The sequence below is a fragment of the Barbus barbus genome (assembly GCF_936440315.1).
Source record: "Barbus barbus genome assembly, chromosome: 40".
Classification (NCBI taxonomy): domain Eukaryota; kingdom Metazoa; phylum Chordata; class Actinopteri; order Cypriniformes; family Cyprinidae; genus Barbus; species Barbus barbus.
This window is the reverse complement of record NC_136718.1, coordinates 23,803,508-23,818,912: the sequence shown is the minus strand read 5'-3', so window position 1 is coordinate 23,818,912 and position 15,405 is coordinate 23,803,508. Positions and strand designations below refer to the sequence as shown.

At 35.1% G+C, this 15,405-nt stretch overlaps 1 protein-coding gene across 1 annotated transcript in view; it reads right to left on the bottom strand.

Moving 5' to 3' along the window:
• Nucleotides 1-437: 437 nt before the first annotated feature.
• The window catches only part of LOC306859891 (excitatory amino acid transporter 5-like), a 61,313-nt gene continuing 46,345 nt past the window's right edge, over nucleotides 438-15,405 (bottom strand). Inside the window, exons 4-11 of the mRNA XM_079401288.1 lie at nucleotides 14,118-14,160; nucleotides 13,093-13,327; nucleotides 12,896-12,995; nucleotides 11,854-12,087; nucleotides 10,186-10,380; nucleotides 7,950-8,084; nucleotides 6,008-6,107; nucleotides 438-3,191 (exon numbers count right to left, since the gene is read on the bottom strand). Coding sequence (XP_079257414.1) covers nucleotides 2,928-3,191; nucleotides 6,008-6,107; nucleotides 7,950-8,084; nucleotides 10,186-10,380; nucleotides 11,854-12,087; nucleotides 12,896-12,995; nucleotides 13,093-13,327; nucleotides 14,118-14,160 — 1,306 coding nt within the window. The 3' untranslated portion in view covers nucleotides 438-2,927. The remainder of the gene's footprint in view (nucleotides 3,192-6,007; nucleotides 6,108-7,949; nucleotides 8,085-10,185; nucleotides 10,381-11,853; nucleotides 12,088-12,895; nucleotides 12,996-13,092; nucleotides 13,328-14,117; nucleotides 14,161-15,405) is intronic.

Genomic DNA, 15,405 nt, shown 5'->3' with positions numbered 1-15,405 from the left:
CTGAAAGCTCGGATGCCCAGATTATGCAGAGCTGTAATAGCTGCTAATGCTGGATATTTTGATGAATCGAAAATTTAATTTTTTTCTATGCATAAACTATGTTATAAAATATGTTTTCGTAGTTTGTGTTGTCCCTTATTATTACAAAATTAAAACAGATTCATGCCAATATTGACCAAAACCCCACTTTTCTAGGTTGTTTCCAAACTTTTGGAGGGCGGTGTAAATAATGATGTTTCTTAGCTCAATGTATCTACTCAAGCAGAAACCATGTCTTTTAGTGATGCACATCCACATCAATGTCTAAAACTTCAATTCTATCACCAACAATCTCAAACAAGGATGATTAAATGCAGCAGATCAGAAATGGTGAGTGATGTACTATTTAATTTATTTCCTTATGAAAAAGTTGATATCACAAAACAAGACAGAAAAAAAAAATCCATAGTTTCTTTAATTGTGCCATTTACACATTTCCAATAAAGCTGCTGTCATATAAATATCCATATATCTTTTCTCTACATAGGTGGAGCAGAACTGAAGCATTTTTCTCTGTGCATCGAGATCCTGTCTGTGTGCATGGAGTACAGATTCTGTACCTGTGCATCAATATCAAATGCTGAGAGAGGGATTTCAGCCTAATTCAGTTAATCACCAAGAGCACATGGAGCACTCTATATATGTCAATGAGAAAAGCTGTGAGTACAGCTGAGCGCTTTAATCAGCTCTGAGAGAAGACAGCAGCCGGCCATGAACTGCCCTGTGTGTCACGGCTTTACTGAGATGGGCCTTCGTAATCAGCACAAATGAGAGTGGGCCACGCTTCAGCAGAGATTAGAGACCATGATGGACCACGACCCACACGTTTGACCACAGGGCGAAGCCTGAAATATACTTAATGCAAGTAAGCCTATGTGAGCTTGAACGGTTTTTCATTGGGCTATGAAATGTGTAGGTTTCATATTCAGTATTTCCACAAGGGGTGCTATAGTTGGTATTAGCTTATGGTGCACTTTTTGCCCATCTGCTTTATTATTTTCTCTGAAGTAGTAACAATACAGTTTTGAATTTGTCATTTAGATCTTATGTATAAATTCCTCTGTTTGTGAATATACAGACTTAACCCCAGTAAAAGATTTACACTTAGAATTTATGTGGGCTTTTGCACTGGAAGAAACTTTTCCTAGTACTACTGGCGGAAGTTCCCACTTTTTGGCGTGTTCGCACCGCAAGAACTAGGAACAGTTTTAGTAGGAACTCAGTTTGGGGGAAGTAAATTAGCTCCTACTTCAGAGTAGGGTCTACAACAGTTCTATAGGACCAGTCAGTGATGTAAGTGTATGCTGATTGGCCAAATGCATATGAAACACCAGCTACCTGCCATTTTTAAAAAGCCATGTAAAACATTTACTCCATGAATGTGAAAAACAGCGATAAAAACAGTGTTGCAGAGTTCCTGCTGCCAGTGCGAACCCAACTGAGGGAGAAATTGGTTCTCTGGTAACGACCCTGCTAGCTAGTTCCTAGAACTGAGTTCCCAGAATTACGCAGTGTGAAAGACCCTAATGTATTTGGGCCAGATTGCCATCATCTAGTGAAAAACGAAAAATGAGTCCAGTTATATACTCATTTGTTCAGTTTGTATATCTGAAAATAGTTTTGAAGCACTCAGCAATGGATCCTCTGAATGGGTGCCGTCAGAATGAGAGTCCAAACAGCTGATAAAAACATCACAATAATCCACACCACTCCAGTCCATCAGTTAACATCTTGAGAAGCGAAAAGCTATGTGTTTGTAAGACAAGACATTTTTAACCAAAATGCTGCTCCTGGCCTGAAATACAAGTCCTCTATGAATCCATAGTATTGATGCTTTAGTGAAAAAGTTATCTCATTTTAATCAGCTGAGACATATGCACAGATCAAGCACTGTTCTAAACAAATATGTTGATGGAGTACAACAGGGGATGCACTTTTTCACTAGAAAAAGCGTTACAATGAATTATGTACTTATGGAATTATTTTGACCAGAAGCAATGGTTTGAATTTAAAAAATTTGATTAATTTCTTACAAACATGCAGATTTTGGCTTCACAAGATGTTAATTGATGGACTGGAGTGGTGTGGATTATTGTGATGTTTTTATCAGATGTTTGGACTCTCATTCTGACGGCACCCATTCACTGCAGAGGATCCATTGGTGAGCAAGTGATGTAATGCTACATTTCTCCAAATCTGATGAAGAAACAAACTTGTCTACATCTTGGATGGCCCGAGGATGTTAATTTTCAGCAAATTTTCATTTTGGGGGGAACAATTCTCTACACAAAGATCGATGTATCCAATTTTTCAGGTTGAGGTTGAATTTTACCTTGAGTGCTTTTATGTGAAGGGGTTTAGCAGAACAGGGACAGGAGAATAAAACATTCAATATCACAGTCAGTGTTGATCTCCACACACACCTGTGATCTATACAATATTTTTACACGGCCTGCTTAAAAAGACAAGACATAAGATATAAAATTAAATATAAACTTGAGAAATAAAAAAAACACAGAGTACATAGCTATGTTGCATTTACAGTTCACTCATGCTTTCTGACAGTCTTGCATTACGCTACAGGAAATTTTTTGCTATCAAGGCCTTGAATGCATCGCGCTACGACCCTTAAAACAGGCTGGCTTGGTGTTGTGGACCTTGACCTGGTTTCTCATCCCATCCCGGCATTATCTAACGCATTGAATGGGTCAACTGGGATGTGCTGCCAACAATGGAATTACTGGGGCAGCGGCCCATATGTGCAGGGTCAGACCATGTGTTGCCTGTTAGACAAAAACGGAAAGGAAATAATACATGTTCCGTCGTCTGTTCTTATGCAAGTTGATTTGTTTTGTCTAACTGATTTCAGTCTGCAATTTCAATGGTCGCTATACGTTAGTCTCCAGACCATTCATGTCGATGGCACAATGGTCCTTGTCTCTGTGTTTCAGGTGCCGCGGTGGTACAGGTGGCTTTTTCCGATCGGGAGGCGGTGGACGGACCCCTTCCTCCAGCTGCATGAGACGGGCCACATCTGGAGGGATGTGCTCAGGTTTTCCCCCTGGTGGCGGGGGCTGGAAACTACCATTGTTCTGCTGACAGTTTGGCAAACCCTGGTTAGTCATGGGCTTTGTTTCACAGATGAGAGGGACCTATGGAGAAATGGGGAAATGCTACTTCAGTATTTATTTTTATGCACTGTTTAACTGAAATCTATTTTTGAGAGATTTGGATTGTCAGACAACCAGAGCTGTATTGTTATTGTTTATTGAAATAAAGCTAAAATAAAATATAAATAGTAGTTGAAAAACTAAAATGGGAAAAGTTGCCTTGGCAAGTAACTGAAATAAATTTAAATGAAAATTCCTCTATTTTGCAATTATCATTGTTCAGTATATTATGAGCATAACATCTTGTGCAACCATTTCAAATTGAAAAATTAAACATTCCTTTTAGATTAATAACAGCAGCACTTGAGCTGATATCGGCAATACATAAAATCTACATTTGATTTAAGTAGTGATCTAGAAATAGCGCAGATATTATATTTTATATCTATTTGATGAAGTAACAAAGGTCTCTCTAGCACTGTCAGACTACAAAACAGTGTTGTTGTCATTAACTAACCATTTTTGTTAATTAAAATAAAATATAAATGTTAGATAATCAAAGTGCTAAAATTACTAACTGAAATAAAAATGGAAAACAAATTAAATAAGTTTAAACAATTTAGATTTTTTTAGTAAAATTAATAAAAAAATCACAACAAAATAATAAAAAATTAAGCTAAAATAGTAAAAAAATAAGTAATGAAACATTTACATACAGAAGTAGAGAAATAATACTAAAACAACACAGAATTGCTGCATTACTCATATTATAGTCATGTTTCTGTCCTAACAGCTGTACAATAAAGCACCATTTACTGTTTTCTCACATACACGTACGTGAGAAACAGTGAGAGTTTGGCTGAAATAAGCAGCAAATATGTGTCCCAAATTATCTTTTTATGAAGGGGACATTTTCTGGTCAAATTTTTACTTTGAGTTGATTTGCTTTAATGCTTTTTGCTTTTGGTGGTGTGGTGTAGGGGTTAAATCTCATATGTTGTAATCAATATTCATGGTCTGTAATGAGAAAGCCATAAGCTATCATCATTTTGCTCTTGAGCTAATTTGTCAGTCGAATAAGTGCCTAAAGTAAATGTACTACAAGTGGCTGTTGGATAAAATTGTCTGCTGAATAACCACTTAATTACTAAGAGTGGGAAAAATAAGATCGCCACAGAAGCACTCCCATATCCTGAAGAATAATTAGAAACGGCCATCAGCATTTGGTGTACATATGCCTTCAAGACAAATATGTTTTGCAAGCCATTTTTCCATAAATTGGATACCTATGTGTCTATATTGGATCAGTTTGTAACATTTATACATACTTTTTTCTTATGAAACCATGTTTTTCCAACTTGTCGTGACTGTCCTGTCTCTCTGTTTGTCCATATCTGCATGCAATAGTCACGATCTCTCCTCTCATCACTAAGTTTGTCCTGATTTACAAAACCTCAGTATCCTTGAGATGTCTTTGTGACTACGGCACACAGTCTTAAAGGTACAAATTAAATTACCTGTCTTTTTTGTCAAGGAAAAAACACTGAAACCCACTGTAGTTTTCTGTGTTTTGGAGAATTGCGTTCATCGGTTACTTAACATGCTTGTTTTACATTCACATGTGTATCTGCCTTTATTCATTTGTGTAAAAAAACGGTAGAAATTAAGTTTAAAGTATATGTCTTCCTGAGACATTGACAAAGACATGAAATATCATTCATTGTGGTCTGTGTCCATGCAACTTGCAATTTTTGGTTCAAATAAGTTCAGTGAAAAATTTTGTGTGTAGTGCTTTGCGCTATTCATAATATTTCCAAAGCAGCTTTATAAAGAATAGCACTTCACAAACCCCAGAGTCAAGACACGATGGGAGGGAAAAACTCCTTAAGTGTTTAAGAAATTACCTTGAAAGGACCAAACTGGGTCTTTGTTTTTGTGTGTAATTGTGTTTGGGTAAATATATGCACATGTGAGTGTGTTTTACTCAGTAAAAGTTTCCATGAGGCCATTCTGTCACATTTAAATCCAATACATTAAAGTACCACTGGACATGCATTCAATTTACAGATGGATTTTGGTTAGTTACATGAAATTTCAAGTAGTGTGACATGCTGTTCTGTGTTGTATATATCAGGATTTCCAAAACTAGGGTTTGCAAAATTGATGAAAAGCTAATAAATAAATAAATAATAAAAATGTAAAATAAATAAATGAATAAAATAAGCAGTTAAAAAAAAACAATCAAAATAAGACACCAAAAAATATGAAATATTTTGTTAACCTGCATGTCATGTGAGTATTAACTGATATTGCATATAATATAAAATTTCAAGATTCAAAGTCAAACGGGTTCAGCTGACAAAAAAAAGTTTTATATTATGCTTTTTAAACATGTATTTTTCACACTGCAATATTATATATGTGTTGTACCAAAAAGCTAAAAGTCCACTAAAAATAGTGAGGGTAAAAAACAACATGGATATGGTAAACTTTTATAGAAGCAAAATACTTGTACCTTCACTGGCATATACAGTCCAAATGTCTGAGATTGATATATAATTATGATTATGAGCATAATATTTTGATTTCAATTATTTCAAACTGAGAAATTAAACATTTTGGTTTAAGCACTTGAAGCAAACATAAACAAAACTTACAAGTCACATTAAAGTAGTGACTTAGAAACAGTACAGATATTTTTAAATGATTATTTTTTTTTTATATATTTTAAACAGTAGTAATGAAAAAATATATTTTGGTCTATAGATATACAATTTATCTTTATTTTAAATAATAATAATAAAAAAAATGTTATTTGTCATTTTGTCAAATTTCTTTTTTCCCCTCAGGTAACTCACCCCATCTCCTTCTTTAATGAAGTCTTTTCTGCAGATATGGGCCATGATTCCTGTGGCCAGAGCATCTCCCATCACATTGACCATGGTGCGGAATCTGTCTCTGGAGAGGTGAGGACAGACATGATGAACAGAATTAACTTCATGCATTTTAAAAACACTGGTGGATAAAACATAAGCTGTCTCATTTAGAAGGCTGCGTCCTCCGGAGGTCTCATTCGAAGGGTGCATACATCATCGATGCGGTCTCATTTCAGAAAAACAAATAGGACACTCCGAATGCCACCTTCGAATGCGTCCTCCTTTCACAGGAATTCGGAGGATGCATCAGGTGTATCCTTCGCTGCTACAGATAACCCACAATTCTTTGCATCGCCATAAACAACCGTCGTTAATTTAAAAAATGCCAGCGCCGGCAGATGTACACACAAGCACAGATGTGATGTTTTCAACTTAACTTAAAGTGCCTCCAGTAAAAACAGATCAATTTTGTTCTTAATATCCTCCTCCTTTTTTTCTCTAACAGATAGATGTCTGTTGTATGTACGCTGCAGCTCCTCAAACATTGAGCAAAATAAAACAAGTAAAAGCATTTTATTTTTCTAATTACTTTCCAAATTTTGAAATAATTTTCCTTCATTTAAGTAGTGTGAGAGCACAATGATGCTCTAAATGTGTTGGCAAATCAACGTGATACTTCCTGTTTCCTTTTCCTCCCGTCCTACGAAGGCCGTCTCGTTCCTAGGTTGAGGACACTTCGTTACGCATCCTACAGAGGATGCAACCTACAGAGGATTCGACCTCCGGAGGACGCATCCTTCTAAATGAGACACAGCTATAGTCAGGATAAACACAGATGATAGATAAAAACAGAGCATGATGGGAAATCTACAACCAAGTCCAAGAGTGACTGATTATTTGTCTTTCAACCTCTGTGTCAAATTCTGATTTTTATAAAACTCTGAAACAGTTCTACAGTTCTAGTTCTACTCTGCCATCATTGAATCCATCCTCTGCACCTCAATAACTGTCTGGTTCAGCTCAGCTACCAAATCTGACCTCAGAAGACTACGGAGGGTAGTCCGGACTGCTGAGCGAATCATTGGTACAACCCTCCCCACTCTCCAAGAACTGTACTTATCCAGAGTGAGCAAAAGGGCTGGTAAAATCACTCTGGAGCCCTCACACCCAGCACACTCCCTCTTTGAACTGTTACTGTCTGGTCGACGCTACAGAGCTCTGAGCACCAGAACGGCCAGGCACAGGAACAGTTTCTTCCCTCAGGCAATCCATCTCATGAACACTCAACAATAAACGCGGAACACAACTCTATTATACATTATTCACCACTCTTACTTAATTATTTTTTTCTTCATTTCAAATTTGCACATATCAGACCTGTACACACATAATTGTCTATATTATATATTGTGTTTTTGCTGTTTTGTACATTGCCTATTTGTATATTATTATTTTATTATCTGTGTCCTGTCCTGTTGCACTATAGAGCTTCTGTCACTAAAACAAATTCCTTGTATGTGCAAACATAGCCAATAAAGCTCATTCTGATTCTGATTTGTGTGACACCAGTAAACTCATTTTTATGATAATAGTGACCAATAAAGAGTGAATATAGGTCTAATAGGCCTTTCACACAGAGCATGTTTTGCATTTACAAGCGCAGCATACAGGGCAGCATAATGAAAAAAATGCAAGGTCTTGAGAAAAGCTGAACTGCTTGTAACTCGACACGTCATTTCAGATATGAAGCATTCTTGCAGCTAAAGAATATTTAAGTAGAAGCATATTTAAGTAGAAAAACAATGGAAAAGCAGCACAGCAGAATGCAAAAATACATTGTGTGTGAACAGCCTCCAACAGTGCACTGACAAAAAGTAGTTTCTACCTAAATGTCCAAAAATATCAAGCACATGTCGATACTTACAGGGCCCAATCAACAGCGATAATGAGAGTGATGTCATCAGTGGGCAGTCCTACAGATGTCAATACTATTACCATGGTGACCAGGCCGGCCTGTGGGATCCCAGCTGCACCGATGCTCGCTGCTGTCGCTGTAATACTGCAAAACATGGTAGATGAATCATTACACAGCAAGAAAAACATTATGAAGGACAAACAACCTCTGCCGCATCTAGAGACCATCTAGAATAAATACATGACGTGATTTTCATTTTGAGAAGGCCTTTTTCTTTAAAAAGCTAATTTAGGTTGGCAGATCAGGCTGGATATACTTGCAAAAATTGCTTGCAAATTTTATGAATGACACAAAACCAGCCTAAACAAACAAAATCAAACACAGAATGAGCATCTGAACAAAAAACAAGTTCTTGCGTGAATGCTTTCATGCATATGCAACTCATGCACCCTCGCAGGTGTCGAAGAACATCAGTAAGCTCGTGTGGGGATTAATGCACGCTTCTTTACTGAGGAATAACGTATATCGATGTCACACTTCGATCGGCACGCAATTTATAATGCAAAGGGAAGAAAAAAAAGATGCTCTGACCTTCTCCAATAAAGTAAAGTAATAAGTCTCTAATGAGAAACACTGTTTGGTTTTTTTATGTAGATTTGTGCAGAAGGCACACTGATTTGATTTACACAAGATGCAATGAAAAAAATAACAAACATTAGACAAACATTAGAGCATTAGATGAAAATGCATGGCAGAAACACTTGACTTTTGTTTACAATGAAAATGTTTAAGGTCATGAGATGTTTCTGTAGAGCATTCATTCAGATCCATCGAATCCTTAAGAGGTCTTCAGTTTTTTTCACGTGAATATCAACAGCATCTCTTCGTTGCTCAAAATGAGCACAATATGAAACTTTGCTATGTTGTATTATATGTAGAGGTTAAATATTTTTATTAAATATGCACCATAATGATTTTAGATTTCCAAATTCATTAAGACAGTCACATCATTCCTTTCATTCATACATACAGTAATGCAGCTTGAAATTGCAAACAAATTAAATTCAATGCATATATATATATATATAATAGGGGTTGCACCGACTAATCGACTTGACGTCGACTAGTCGCTGGTCCTATAGAGGGTGCAACAGGATAAGAAATCCACATTTATGCTCCGTTTCCAAACAGTTAAAATGACAATTTCTGAAAGCGCTCCACAAGACATGTGTGATTATATTACTGGATGCTTGAAATTGAACTGGAGAATGCACGTTTTAAACAGCTTATTGTACCGGTAAATTAATTGCCGTTCTAATCTAGTGCGCTGCTGCACTGTATCGCACACACACACACACACACACACACACACACACACACACACACACACACATACACACACGCTACAGACAGTTATAGGAGCTATAGGAGCTATTTGTTCATTAATGACGTCATCAGCGACTAGTCGACTTCGACTCGACTTTCATCACATAAAAGTCGACTTTAAAAAAATCAGAAGTCGTTCAACCCCTAATATATAAAATATAATATAAAAATATCAATTAAATCAAAGCAATTTAACTTGTTTCCTTCTCTAGCAGGGTCACTTCAACATGTGGAAAAGTTTTGAAGTGGTAAAAAAAGAGATATTTGTTGTTATTTATAAATCTTTATTTTATTTTTATTATGTATTTTTGATATTAGTTTACTTTTAGTGGTTATTTTAGTATTTTTGTTAGTTTTATGTAAACATTATTTTAAACATTGTTTTAAACTATTATTTGTTTTTATACACACACACATATACATACATTATATATATATATATATATATAATATATATATATATATATATATATATATATATATATATATATATATATATATATAATTTAAATTTTAGTTTTAGCTATTTTATTACGATGAAATCTAAATGAAAATGAGAAATGTTGCCTTGGAAGCTAGCTGAAATAAACTGAAACGTCATATAATTTTATAAATATATTTATATTACATTACTGTTTATTTAAAATTACTTCTATAAAAAGTTATTTTAAGTAACAAAAAATTTAATAAAATGTAAATGAACTACATTTACACGACTAAATGTCTCATACGGTCAATATATGAGCATTTCATTATGTGTGCACTTAACTCTATGGAAATAAAACAAAGAGGTAAAATGTTTTTTACAAATTTTAATTACTTACATTTTCAAACTTAATCATTGAGACATTTTTCGTACCTGATAGTGATGATTTGGCCGAAGTCAAGCTCGTAGTTGTTGACCTGGGCAATAAAAATGGCTGCCACAGCCTCATACAGCGCAGTGCCGTCCATGTTGATAGTGGCTCCCACGGGCAGCACGAAGCGAATGATCCGCCGGTCTATGTGATTGTTCTCCAGCAGGCACTTGAAGGTGATAGGCAGAGTGGCAGAACTGCACATGAAAAACAATCTCTTGTTAAAACTCCCAACAGTGTCTCGGATGGGTCTCAATTTTACCCAAATACTAAAAAAAAGATCTCAATATGTATTTAAACACTTTCAGATTTGTTTATTCAATATTATTTCCAGAATAGTATCCGCAGCACATTTTACTGTGAAAATCCCCATATTTATCACCATCATGTAGAAAGTGCTAATAATGATGGAGTGCAAATTCTGCTTGACCTATGATATTTCACCACCTGTTGCAACAGTTTCTCTTAATGCAACAAAATTACTTCTATTTATACTGCATGCAAACACTTATATGATGCAACTACTGCAAGAAAGACTGAAGTAAGACGTCGTTGTTATGAATAAATGACATGAGTGTTGTGCTGTGGAGCTGTGTTTTTAAGGAGAAAATATCCACCATTATGCATTGTGTGTGTGTGTGTCTGCATTTTTCTTTTAAGCAGACACAGTGTGAACTGTAGCCACTGGCACAGTGAGTTGACAAAAGGGTAAAGTTTTGATGAAATTCCTCATGTGGATGAGAGCTAGTGCAGTATTTATGCTGTTTTCCCTTTCTCTCTCTATAATGTATTCTCCTGTGAAAGGAACCATGGGATGGGAGAAAACATATTGTTTGTCAAGTCAGTACGAGTGGTAAATAAAATAAATGTCTTGTAATTTAATGTATTTGTATGTATCCCAGATACACATTGAATGCAATGCAAGTCGCTTTGGATAAAAGCGTCTGCTAAATGCATAAATGTAAATATAAATGTATTTTCTCTATAAAATCTAGCTTGGATACTTGCACAAAGGCAAGAAAATGAACAGGATGGAAATAATGAACTGAGGTTTTTAATATGTATACTATCGTCCAAAGGTTTAATATTTTAATTGATTGATCAAAATGAATAGTAAACTTACCTCATTTTAATTTTAAATTTTGTTTTGAACTTTCTATTCATCAAGAATCCTGATCAAAATTGTATCAAGATCGCCACAAAAATATGAAGCAGCACTGTTTTCAACATTGATAATAATCAGAAATGTTTCTTGAGCAGAAATCAGCATATTAGTATGATTTCTGAAGGATCATGTGACTGAAGACTGGAGTAATGATGCTGAAAATTCAGCTTTGATCACATAAATAAATCACATTTTAACATTCAAATAGAAAACAGTTAATGTAAATTATAATAATATTTCTCAACTTTACTGTTTTTACTATTTTTTTAAATCAAATAAGCGCAGCCTTACTGAGACTTATTTCAAAAGCATTAAAAAATCTTAAATTTTGGAACACTACTGTGTGTATATATATATATGTCTTCTAAAAAATGTGTTGATATCAATTATACAAGAAATAAAACAAAACCCCAGAAAATCCATCAAATTTGTTACCACCAAAACTGATGTGATTGCTTTTGATAGTCAAAGGGATTTTGCTATATGAAGGTTTTGAGGGTTGTACCTGGAGGATGTGGCCAGTGAGATGAGCAGGGCCTGCAGGATTCCTCGGATGTAGACGATGGGGCTCTTCTTGGTGATGAAGAAGTACATGCTGGGCAGGATGAAGAGACCATGCAGAATGAGGCCCATCACCACAGTGATGGCGTAAAAGCCCAGCTTCTTCCCCATTGCGGACGGGTCGCTCATCTCCAGGATCTTACCGGCCACCAGAAACACGATGCCAAACGGGAAGTACCTGCACAGTAAACTATCTGTAAGTATATTCACAAAATATCCTCTCATACCTTATTACTTGACTCTATAAAGCCTACTGTATCAAATTTGATACAGATTTCTGAGGCCTAGATAATCAAAATGTTGCCAAAAAACCTGTTGCACACAATCTACTACATGACTTCTGTCTTCTAAATGATAAGTTATACTTTTTATTTCATTTCAAGACATTCAAACAATTACTGGAATGAAGCAACTTTGGTTTACTTGATTATCCATCATAGAAAAATCGTGTTCAAATGTGAGTATCAAATATGATCAGGCTTTTGAGGAGCGTTTATTTGTTTATCTCTCAATCGTCATTGAATTGCATTGGATTATATGTTTTGATCATCAAACAGCATTTAAATATCATCTTACTAAGACATATTATTGGAGATATAGAGTGATGACTGATATTTATATCATTATATGTTAGATTCTGCTATACTTTCATAAAGATCTCATTGATTTACATTACAAGCAGTCATATTACTTTTTGTCCATATAAATATTAGATAAATAACATTTTCACCAAATTGTGTATTTTGGCTCATTTTGAGTCTCTTTATAAAACGTAATGCTTTTTTTTTCATCCAAATTTGAGCTCCATATTGCTAATATATCATACTATATGAATCATAAAAGAAAAACATATAAATTAATTATAAAATGAATTTAAAAAAATATAAAAAAAATGTATTGTATATTATGTATGTATACTGTATGTATGTATATATATATATATATATATATATATATACATATATGTATAAACATGATAGTCTTACCAGATAACAATGGCAACGATTTTCAGCACTGCTTCATTGAGACTTTGGCAGAAGTTCACCAGAGCGCTGCCGTTAGGACCCATCCTGCCTAACATTATACCTGCGCAAAAATGAGCAGTGATATGCAAATGTGAGGTATGATATGAAAACATTTATCGCCAATGTTTTATTTTTTGTCTTTGTGCCAGTGTTCGCACCCATGGTGGCAGAGAAAATGACGATCCCCAGGACGTTCATGCCCTCGCTGGTGCCAGGAAGCGTCCGCATTACCACATCAGGAGGTGGCGTCAGATCCAGCTGGAAGTTCTGGATGTCCGTCCCGTTATCATCCTGAATCCCGTAGATGAGAGCGCGCCGAGTGGTGGTTTCTGTCAGACTGGTGGCCACTGTTGTCTTGGGGGTGTTCATTATGGGCACACTGTTGGTACGATACTACAGAGAAGAAGCACAAAATGAATCTTGAATGAATGAAAATTGGCTGAAAATGTCCTCCCCCTCAGGCCATCCAAGATGTAGATGAGTTTGTTTCTTCATCTGAACAGATTTGTAGAAATCTAGCATTCCATCACTTGCTCACCAATAGATCCTCTGCAGTGAATGGGTGCCGTCAGAATGAGAGTCCAAACAGCTGATAAAAACACCACAATAATCCACACCACTCCAGTCCATCAGTTAATGTCTTGTTAAGCCAAACCTGCATGTTTGTAAGAAACAAATCCATAATTAAGACGTATTTAACTTCAAACCATTGCTTCAGGAGTGGATTATTGTGATGTTTTATCAGCTATCATTCTGACGGCACCCATTCACTGCAGAGGATCCATTGATGAGCAAGTGATGGAATGCTACATTTCTCCAAATCTGTTCTGATGAAGAAACAAACCCATTTTCATCTTGGATGGCCTGGGGGGGGGGGAGTTATTTTTCAGAAAATATTCAGTTTTGGATGAATCCAAAGTTATTCCATTTTTTCTAGACACTTTTGAACTAGTAGAAGCATGTTGGGTTGTTTCTTAGCGAGATACTTAACCAGTAGTTTTACATACAAAATAATACAATAATCATTGAATCTGGACTGTTCAGTTATTGAAAAATATTAATATAAAGCCTTCAGTTTAGCGTTAATGTTTTTGTATATGCATTAATTCAATGGAACATTGTCCTTTTTTCCTTACGTATAAAGAGACTGACTAATAATTCATGGCTATCTGTAGATTCTTACCTGTTGAAATGTGGCTTGAACGAGGTTGGCAGGAAACATGTTTCTGTGTGGAGACATACAATATATCACAGTTATACACGTGCATAGAGTAGCATTGAACTGCAATCAATACCTTCAATAGGACGTTCCTTGAAAACATATATTGAACACAACTTATAGTAACCTTCATACAATATCCTTGCCAGATCCTTGGTGTGTGTAACTATTTTTTCTTTTTCTTTTATTTATCATTTTACATTTTGTCATGAGGACAGAAAACAACCACATCAATAAAAGAAAACTGGAAGGCCAAGAAATACCTAATGACAAATACATTTCCTGCTGTTGAAGGAGGTGGACATTTTCAAAGATGGACAAAAAAGGAAATAATTCATTATTCATTATGGGGTCAATTCAATCTTGTGCCAGTTTTGTGAGGTACTTCAGAGCCCAAAAAATAAAAGTGTGATCATAGACTGAAACCAGTTTTATTTTTGTATCATTGACATACTATTATAGTTTGTATTATTTAATGTTGGTGCAACTTTATAATTAAATATTTAATAAATAACCATATTTAATTTGATTTAATATTAATATTTATATATAAAATACATATTATCAAATATTTATTTAGTTGTTTTAAATTTTTTAGCATTTTCATACAAAACTGAAATACAAAAATATAAATAATTTTTTTTTTTTTTTTTTTTTTTTGAGGATTAACATTGTAATTCTTTCTGATCTATTTCAGATCTTCAAGATATGGACCTCAGAAGCAAGTGTTGATCCTAATGGCAACAAATGCAGTGAGTACAAACAAAAACTCTTTTAATAATGCACTATTCTGGGATTCCTTTAAAACCACACATGATTTTTTTCTAAAGAAAGATGATGTGCGATTAATATCTGAAGGTATTAAAGGGAGAATCTACAACTATGTACTTTTAGATATGCAACGTTTACAGATTCTTAGATTTCAAAGATTTGATTTGTTTTTATAATAAATGAGATTCAAAATTGAATGTTTACTACTATGAAATTTGATTTTAAAAATATATATCCAATAAGCATAAGAACCTTTATAAAAACACACACGAGACACAAAGCAGTAAATGAGTATGTGTGTATACTTCAGATACAAATACCTGTGGAAACTAATGAGACTAGCCTGATTGGTAGTATAGTCCTATTGTGCTATATGAAAGGACGAGATTCATTCATTAGCATCCAAACACAATCTGTGCATGCGAGAGCCGCTGGAGCAGGACCAGATGTGCTGTATGATCCCAGCACACTATTCACATCA